This window comes from Cyprinus carpio, chromosome B23, assembly GCF_018340385.1.
Source record: "Cyprinus carpio isolate SPL01 chromosome B23, ASM1834038v1, whole genome shotgun sequence".
NCBI lineage: Eukaryota > Metazoa > Chordata > Actinopteri > Cypriniformes > Cyprinidae > Cyprinus > Cyprinus carpio.
In genome coordinates this window covers 20,955,187-20,965,409 of record NC_056619.1, presented here as the reverse complement: position 1 = coordinate 20,965,409, position 10,223 = coordinate 20,955,187, and the positions used below count along the sequence as shown (strand labels likewise).

General features: G+C 39.1%; 1 protein-coding gene across 1 annotated transcript; it reads right to left on the bottom strand.

The window, feature by feature from the left end:
• Window positions 1-2,325: 2,325 nt before the first annotated feature.
• LOC109106942 (transcription factor E2F1-like) lies at window positions 2,326-8,741 on the bottom strand. Its single transcript, XM_042750944.1, has 7 exons — window positions 7,592-8,741; window positions 7,030-7,132; window positions 6,532-6,751; window positions 6,287-6,439; window positions 5,997-6,111; window positions 5,678-5,894; window positions 2,326-2,750 (listed from the first exon to the last, which is right to left on the bottom strand). The coding sequence occupies exons 1-7, from the start codon at window positions 7,832-7,834 to the stop codon at window positions 2,500-2,502; spliced, it is 1,302 nt and encodes a 433-aa protein (XP_042606878.1). The 5' UTR covers window positions 7,835-8,741; the 3' UTR covers window positions 2,326-2,499.
• Between the last annotated feature and the right edge of the window lie 1,482 nt (window positions 8,742-10,223).

Genomic DNA, 10,223 nt, shown 5'->3' with positions numbered 1-10,223 from the left:
TAAACAGATCTTTAAGTAAATTTTATATATATATATATTTTTTTTTTTTTTTTTAATGTCAGGTAGGTTTATCTACATGCAAATGCAACAAATTATTTAAAATGATGTAAACCTTTAAAATAAACCTTAAAGATATTATAGCTCAATCTGAAAACAATTATGAGGATTTACAGCATCTCATCAGAAGTCAAGACAATCAGTGATTTTAGGAAGTCAAAAGGTTTATGTTGTCAGAACAAAGACAATCCATTAATCTGTGACTGACAGATAATAATCTAAAATATTGACATATCACATCACAAATATCATCCCTTCTGCTAAAACAACCAATCAGTGCTTGCAAACAATAACCTTTGAATCTTGAACTTCAAAACTTAAACTAAAAACACTAACTGCTGCAAATGGAATTTAAAGCCATAATTCGAGGCAATTTAAATTGACTTTAGATCCAAATCTGATTTTATTTGCACTTAATTTTAATAGTACACACGTGTTTACCGTGCCAATTGCCACTTTTTAAAGTGGCTTATAAAGTAAACAGGAAAAACACTTATGCAAAAAAAGCCCTATTAGAAAAATATTTCTATTATACATCCAGATAAACATAAATCACACTCTCCGAAGCGCTTGATCCCGTCATAAGAATTGTCCCAGACAACTCCACCTCAAACACAATAAAACAAAAACTACCTAACAATTGTCACACAAACATCAAATCACACACACATGCACATTTACGATTTACACTCTGTCCAAAAAACACATTCAACTAAACAACAGAAGCTGCCTTTAGAAAACAGAATAAGGCAAAACCCGAGCAAATCTACACACAGAAAGCCAATTTGCATTAAATTATAAATTTTATAAGATGAAGAGCTTATCAAACAGTGTCCTTAAACTTCAGAGCCCTTTATAATAGATTAATCAAATTTATTAAAAACTGCCTCTTCACTGAAATTCATTTTAATATTTTTGTGTTTCTAAATATTATTTGTCCTGTAGCTACAGTGTCCTTCACAACACACGTCGAAACTTTCAATCACAATTCAAACTTTGTGATGGACTGCTAAAGGAATCGGTGGAATAAACAAAACAAAAATACATTTGCTTTTTTTTAAATATCAGTGTGAATATAAGGCTGGAAATTATGATATTTACACACATGCAAGCATATTATGACTGTCAAGTGAATTTTTAGGGGACTAAATATAGTAATTGGGGATTTACTGTTTTAGGATCAGATATTAATTATAATAAATACAGAACGTCTCGTGTAACAGCGATAAAAACGCACAAACCTATATACACTATGCTTTAAAAGACGCAGAACTTTGTGAATGCTAGAGAATCGGTGACATGATGAACATTTGCACGGAACGTGTGAATATAATTGTGATTAGAGATTAAGCGATATTATGACTGTGTGAATAGTTGAAAGTTCACTTTCTGTAAATCCTCTTTATCGCTACACGAGCGATGACGGATTGATTATCGTGCAGCATGCATAACCAACCTATGCAACATAACCAGACCCGAAATACAGACGGTAACTAATACGTTATCACTCACCTGAAATACTCTACCATTCTCCTGAGAAATAGTCCATAAAACCTGTCAGTTTATATTCAAACCGCTTATCCAGTACGATTTCGACATCCTAAAACCTTCACGACGACATTGGATTTACAATAAATTTGAATAAAAACACACGAAAAAAAACGAAATTTAAGAAAGTTCACCAAAAATGAATATTTGCTGAAAATGTGCTCATCCTCAGGCCACATTCAAGATGTAGATGAGTTTGTTTCTTTATCAGATTTGGAGAAATGTAGCATTGCATCACTTGCGCTCACCATGGAGTGAATGAGACGTCCAATGAGACATTGCATCACTTGCTCACCAGTGGATGTGAATGAGACGTCAGAATGAGAGTCCAAACATCTGATAAAAACATCACAATAATCCACATCACTCAAGTATAAAGACGTTTTCACTTTAATAATGCTTTTTTCCAGTGAAAAAGTCTTTCTGAATTAGGAGAGAAATATGCAGAGATCAAGAACCATTTACAAACCAAAACAGTCAGAAACAGTTAATGTCTTGATGAATTTCTTTCTTACAAACACGCTGCCTTTGTCTTCTCCAGATGTTAACTGATGGACTGGAGTGGTGTGGATTATTGTGATGTTTTTATCAGATGTTTGGACTCTCATTCTGACGGCACCCATTCACTGCAGAGCATCCATTGCTGAGACACTGATGCAATGCTACATTTGTCCAAATCTGATGAAGAAACAAACTATTCTACTTTTGTCGGAACCTGATGATGAGAGCATTTTCAGTAAATTTTCATTTTTGGGTAAACGATTCCTTTAAAGGTGACTTATTATTAATAAATTAAACGGCGCTGTTCAGAGCCCTCTGAGCAAATCTGGATTCAAAAGTGAAGTGGAATCAGTTTCCTGTTCACACTGGGAAACGAATACTCGGATCCGTCTGTCAGAACTCCAGATGGCCGAGGTCGCTGAAGTCGCAGTCGAACAGCTCGCTGACGCCTTCGTGATCCTCCAGGCCGAAGTGATAGTCCTGGTTGTGTGGCGGAGACAGGCAGATAAAACTGTCCAGTGGGAGGCCGATGGCGTCCGTCTCACCGCCGCGCTCCAGAACGAAGTCAGATGAGTCCAAAGGAGACAAATTGAAATCTGGCATCTCGCAAATGCCTGAAAACGGGTCCGAGTCCAGAAATGACTCTGAAAAAGAGAACAAAAATGATTTGATTCATTTGTTCTACTACAGAAATTAAAGCCATATGAAAAACTCAAGATCATTTAATAGAAAAAGTAGCATGTAAACAATCAGAGCAAGAATCACTAATTATTAATAGCACATTTTTATAATTTAAAGGGGTCATGAACTGAGAAACCAAAATTCTCTTGATCTTTTGACATATAAGAGGTCACTGTACAACAACATACTGTAAGTTTCAGAACTCAGAACTTTAACGTCTGCCAAAACAACAGTTTGTGGAATGTTCTACTCTGTGATGTAATAGTGTTGATAAAGTACCGCCTCCGCAGAAATAGATCAACACCTGCTTCTACATCACTGCCTGTTTAGCCCCACCCACCATTTCTACATCACTACCTGTTTAGCCCCGCCCACCGTTTCTACATCACTACCTGTTTAACCCCGCCCACCGATTCTACATCACTGCCTGTTTAGCCCCGCCCACCGATTCAACGTCACTGCCTGTTTAACCCCGCCCACCGATTCTACGTCACTGCCTGTTTAGCCCCGCCCACCGATTCTACATCACTGCCTTTTTAGCCCTGCCCATCCGATTCTACATCACTGCCCTTTTATCCCCGCCCACCGATTCTACATCACTGCCCTTTTATCCCCGCCCACCGATTCTACATCACTGCCCTTTTAGCCCCGCCCACCGATTCTACATCACTCTGCCTGTTTAGCCCCCGCCCACCGATCTACATCACATCACTGCCTGTTTAGCCCCTGTTTAAACCGATTCTACATCACATCACTGCCTGTTTAACCCCGCCCACCGATTCTACATCACATCACTGCCTGTTTAGCCCCGCCCACCGATTCTACATCACATCACTGCCTGTTTAACCCCGCCCACCGATTCTACATCACTAGGTGCGTTCGACTTCATGAAGCGCTGCACATCACTGCCTGTTTAACCCCGCCCACCGATTTGCATGCCGATTTAGAAATTTTGTTAGCGACTTGAGACGGCGCCGACGCCACACTGACTGTCACGTGTGCCATCAAATTCTACAAATGCGAAAGCGTTTCGAGAGTCAGCCGGCTGACTCAGCCGCCGCAGTTTCTCCAGAGCAACTGCTACGAGCGCTGATGACGACACCCACCGCTGCTTCACGATTGGCCAGATTCACCGCATGACAACGATCACATGTGTGCCGTGTTTATTCTAACCTTTTCAGTTCCAAAATGGCCACAAATCTGTATTTTTAGAAAGGTAAAAGCTTTTTTACTGTAGTCGCACTGTTGTATTGAGTAACGTTTACCAATACTACACACTGCCTTTAAAAGCATATATACACTCACTTCTATTAGTATTTAAATAGTAGCATGATTATGTTGAACTTTATTCTTGAAAACAAAATCGCGCTGTACTTCTAAGCCGTATGTGAAAAACTGTTTTTGTTGCTTTATGAAAACGTTTCTAAAACTGTCTGGTATTTGACAAATATTGCATTTAATTCACTTCATCTGTGATAAAGTATGCAAACACCGCGTGAGTGTCACTAACGGGAGCAGAAAGTGTCCGGCTTGATGTGTCTGTTTTCAACTCCACCCCTGACTGTAAGCGGCTACTCTCGTTGATCGCCGTCTGTAGCCGTGCTTCAAGTCGAACGCACCTAACGCCTGTTTAACCCCGCCCACCGATTCTACATCAGCTACTCTCGTTGATCGCCGCCTGTAGCCGTGCTTCAATTGTCAGCCTGTTTAACCCCGCCCACCGATTCTACATCATTGCCTGTTTAACCCCGCCCACTGATTCACACATCTAGTGTTTAGAGAAAGGCGAATGCGCAGGTATACGCAGAAACCAAACAATAAAGGCAAGGCACAATTTGATGCTGGATTTTCAAAAATGTTGAAACTAAAAGACGATGCTGTGCTAAATATATTGGATCCGACAGTAATGTCACAACACAAGTGTGAGTAACTGTTTGCTTTGTCTCTTACAGATCGTTTGATATGTATTGTGTTATTTATGTATTTTTAACCTAAATCTCAGCAGCGTCCATCTGTGAGGAATGTATACTCAAACATACACAACTATTAGCCAATCACAGCAGTGGGTGTTTACTACTGAGTCTACAATCCTCCACAGCTACTCAAACAGAGCATTCTGATGAGGTGTTAAAAACTGGACAGAAAATAGCGCATTACTTCTAAATTATGATGTTTTTTGATGTAAAAATCTTGATAACATTATAAGTGGACCTCAGAGAACAGTACAAAATAAAAAAGACAGTTCATGACCCCTTTAAAACTGTTCATTTAAATAATTTCAACTTAATGTAAATCTTAAATCTAAAAATGTAAATCATGAATTTTTATGTCTAAGATTTACATTTACTATTTAATCATGTATTTCTAATATTTCAAAATATCTTATTTAATTTGGAATTAACATGTAGCAATTAAGATTTATGTTTAATATTAAAATACCTCTATATATATATATATATATAATAAATATAATATATATATATATATATATATATATATAGTATATATATATATATATATATATATATATTTATATATATATATATATATATATTTTCCATTTATGATTTGTATTTAAAATGTACACAGATTCCACGTTAAAATTTCTATATAAGATTTACATTCAGGTTTAAAATTCTCAAAATATGGTATTTGCTGTGCTAAAGTGACAAGACAATGATTTTAGTAAATTAAAGCCCTATTCGGATGGGATTAGCATTACCTGAGGTAACTTTTTACAGAAGGTAAAAGTCGCTGTAATCATTACTGAGATGACACATCACTGAGACTGAAATCACTGAGAAGCTCTGGTGATAATTACTTTTACCTCACCTCTCCATGTAAAACTAATCCCATCCGAATAGGGCTTAAGATGCTATTACATGCTAACCTGAGTCTGCACCCAGAGGCAAAGGAGAGGAACTGGGGAGAGTAGCCGGCGTCGATGATGTCACTTCCTGTGAGATGGTATCAGACCGCGGGGGGCTCTGATTGGACGATTTCGCTGGACTACAATCAGTGACTGGACTACAGACCCCAGAACTGTCCTCGGGACACAGAAACACGTCGATCGGGCCTTTGGAGCTCTTGAGTGAAATCTGGTAACCCTAAAATACAGACAGAAGGAGTTTAAGACATTTAAAGGGACGAGGACACTTTACAAGCATATAGATGAATACGTGTGTGTGTGTGTGCGTGTGTTCTCTCACCTCGCTGGGTTCAGACACCTGCATCTGCGTCTCCGGCGGAGCTCGAATCACCATGATGATCTGATCCGGCGGGTTCACGGTGTTACGCAGGTCCTGACATCTAACGTACCCCAGCGTGACTCTCCGTTAAAGATCACAATATCCACTAATTAACATCATTTTCTGTTTCCAGACCTAAGCTCAGCTTCAAACCACTCAAATCTACACCCAAACCATGAAGAAAGACTAAAATAAAGAGCTGAAGACATTGAGAAGATCACTCTCATCACACACACTGAGATGAAGGATATTTCTTGTTGTGCGTGTCCTCTGTGAGGAGCCGGAGCTGTAAGCCGCATTTGTTAATGAGTTCGTCGAGTTTCTCCTCGGCCTCCGTCAGCTCAGAAACCTCCCTCTGCAGCGCCTGAAACCTGGCCATGGACGCCCCGTCGATACGGTTCCCCCTGAACACAAGACACATGACACACCGCAGATAAACAACTACACACTCCCGAGTCACTCCCGAACAAATCCGTGATGCCTACGATGAACGCACAGCCACTGAATGTTGTTCTTGGACTTCTTGGAGATCAGGTGGATCCCCTCCAGGACGTTGGTGATGTCGTAGATGCGCCGTTTCTGGACGTCGAGCACCTGAGAGGCCCAGTTGAGGTCGACCACGCCGTCCGGAGACTGAGCCAGGAGATCCAGGAAGCGTTTGGTGGTCAGATTCAGAGACGTGTCGTAGCGGGACTTCTCCGTAGCCACTTTAGGCACTGAAACAAGAGCGGATTTCACGTGAAAAACTGTTTTATACTGCAATGCAGGAGTGAAATGAATGAATATCCTAACTGCATTAAAGGGCTAGTTTACCCAAAAATGAACATTAGCTCGTATTTTACAAAGCATCCTAGGTGTATATGACTTTCTTTTTTCAGACGAATCCAATCTAACGGTAACGGAATTTTTAATATAACTCTGAATGAACACTATAATTATTCACCATTGATTGATATTTCCAGTTTTTCTTGACTATGTTAAGAAACATTCATACCTCTGGGAGGCGCGGGTGTGGCTGGAGGTGCTGGTCCATGTGAAGCAGGTCGGGACGTGCAGATGTACTGATGATCACTGTCCAAATCCAACTTTCTCTTCACCTGAAATCAAAAAGCAGAAGGAACCAGATGTTATGACCTTTAAGGCCTGATTAATACACTGATGTATGCATCATAAAACACAAACATTACTTCAATAACAACATAAAACCTTTAACTGCAGTGTAATTAAAAGAATGCATGCGTCATAAAACAATAACGCTGCTTTAACAAACATCTAATTGCATGCTGATAATCTAGTGGTAATTGAGAAATCTGAGTTGTGACCTTCAGCATAAGTTACTCAAGTACAACGGTGATCACAGACCACTCCTTATGGATTTTGACCCAACAGGGTTGCAAGCCCAGATCCAGTAAGAACCATTAAGCTACACTGTGGAATGGAATTTCAAATGGTGAAAATTCCAAAAAGGAAGACTATAAATTGGAATCCCAAAGGTTAAAGATCACATGCATGGAATTGAACGCATGCATATGTGCCTAGACAGGTTGAAGGCGTACCGGCGGGCGTCCCAGAGTGGGTCTCCGGTGGTCCGGCAGGGTTGTGGTGGCAGTGGTGGTGTGATGAGGGGTGGCAAACAGCAAGATGTCACCGGTTGCAGTGCTGGCCGAGGTCGTGCCGGGAGTGGAGATGATGACGATCTGATGATCTTCACTGAGATCGATGCTGCCATTGTTCAAGAGAGACTCAAAATCCGCCAGCAGGTCCTCCGAGGTCTGACCCGATATAAAACTCTCAGACATATCGGGCTAAAACAGCAGGGGTCACTTAGTCTCTGGGTTTATTTGCAATCCTTACTGCTTTCAATGCATGGAACCCGGTTGTTTTTCAAAATGCATGCACGAGAGAGAGTATAGTTGGATAAGCCATGTTAAAAACAAGCCTCGGCTGAACATATGGGTGAGACTCCCAAACCACAACAAGGCCAGAATGTAGGTCAACTTCAGTTTGCGAAACAAAAATGAACTTTAGATCAATAAAAGTTATTTATAAGACCATGCATGTTATTTATAAACATGTTTAAGATATATTTCACATGCATTATGAGTTTAGAGTTGTGGTTGCTTTAAGGAAGTGCTTTTGAAAATGGCTGAAAAGCATAACACATACAGTTCATCATAAATAAACACCATCATATACAAATAGCAATGCAGTTTCAAACTTTAAAGTGCATGAAACATGAAATTATTCTATACAATACTAAAATTATTGACGATGTTGCGATATATTGTTAGGAACGGAGTTTGTTTTCACTTTAGCACTGGTAAACGCGTTTGAAGCGTGTTATAATATTGGTAAACAGGCTGTAAAGAAAGTAAATATAAAGATATAACCCGATCCGGATGCGGAACAAAGCCCAAGTCCGGTTTCTGTTCTCATCTGCCACTTTAATCCACAATATCCTCCGCTTTTGTCCTTTTTAATGACTCCATCCAGGAAGTATTGTCATTAACTCCAAATAACATCCAGATTCTCGCTCATTTAACGCACAAATCCATTGAAACAGGAGAAAGGTGCGGCCCGACTGTCCCCGCGCGCGACGCGGCCGGAATCGCTTCTGTTATTGTTGTGTTTTTTTGTTCCAGCTGATCGGAACCTGCTCAAAGGTTTACGCGCCAAATCTTTTTTGCCGCGAAACTGGCACGTGCCAGCGTGCCGCGCGCTGATTGGCTGATAAGTTGCGTCCTTCGCCCTACGCGTCAGAGTTTCCAGGCCGCTGGTTGGCTGTTGCGGCTGTCACTCAAAGATGTCCCGCTTTCTTTCTTTCTTTTCTTTTTTAAATAAAGATAAGAGTTGTTTGAATGGAAAACTACATTTCATCTCACGTCTTTGGATTTATTTAAGCTTTTTAATAAGTAACGGTGACGGATGACGAGTTTCGCTGTAAAATAACTTCGATCAGTTGGAAATGTCATTATTTGTATGTCTAGAAATAAAGAACCATCTGCTCGTGCTCTGTAAGCTTTTGTCTAATCGTCTAGTAAAGTTGTTGTTTCTAATAAAATCTAAATTTGTATTATTTTGTTGTGAATTCTTCTGACCTATGTGATAATCATCTTTACTTTCATATAAAATAGCTTACAAAAAACATCACTATCATGACATTATGCATGACGTTTATTAATGCTTTAATTTTTTTTAAAGTGACAAGGGTAAGCTTTGTTTCAAAACAATGTAAAATATAAAATAGTCCTATATATACGTGTGCTAATTACAAATTAGCACACGGATTTGAAAACATATCTAAAACCATATATGAGATGCCGATGTCATAAAAAAATCACTGGCTAAATAAATAAACAAAAACGTAAACTTTCTGTTCAATGTAAATGATTGTAATAAACTCCGCCCACCGCTGGCGTTATGCATAGATGAGCTACAAGATGGCGCAGGCAATATTAGATTCTGGAAGGTATTAATGCACTTTATTTAAAATTCTCCAGCGTATATACAAGCTGTGATATATTATTTTATGTTTACAGTGAGAATGCATGCGCGCTCGAGGCGAAAAGGCCAAAGAAACACATTTTACACAGTTGTTTCGGTTCGTGTAAATACCAGAGTGTCAGAACAGCACAATAATATGTAAAAAAAAAAATTATATTTTTATTGGAGTATTGTTGTTGTTTTTTTTATTTTTTCTTTTGTGTGTATGTGAGGAGATTTTGGTGTAGGGGGGGGGGGGAGAGATTTTAGTATAAGAGGCGTGCTGCGGATCATGGCGGTCCGGAGGGAGAGAGACACAACACTGGAAAAGCCACAAAACAGCATTACATCTAATAAATGTTTTATTGTGCTATAATACACTAACAATCTCATGTTCGGTGTACATAAAATAGTAGTTATTTGGTATAAGTTCTTATATTTGTGTCCAGATTTGACTCTTTGTGTTACAGATGTTCTCCATCCCCAAAGTAACGTTACAGCGCTTGGTAGAATGATAGAAAGAAATGGTCATAATAAACATATATAAAGATTAATATCATGGTGCATGAATATGGAAATCATGTTCATTAGACAATCGTACATATGTTCTTAAATAATTATATGGGTTTGGAATATTGTTTTGAGTTGAAATAATTATTATTTAATAATAATTGTAATAATTATATATAATAATGTGCAAGGAAA

Coding starts and splice junctions, on each gene's coding strand:
- LOC109106942 (XM_042750944.1), bottom strand. CDS start 7,834: ATGTCTGAGAGTTTTATATCGGGTCAGACCTCGGAGGACCTGCTGGCG. Junction 7,133..7,591: donor CCACTCTGGGACGCCCGCCG/GTACGCCTTCAA, acceptor TTTTGATTTCAG/GTGAAGAGAAAGTTGGATTT. Junction 6,440..6,531: donor AAGAACAACATTCAGTGGCT/GTGCGTTCATCG, acceptor TCTTGTGTTCAG/GGGGAACCGTATCGACGGGG.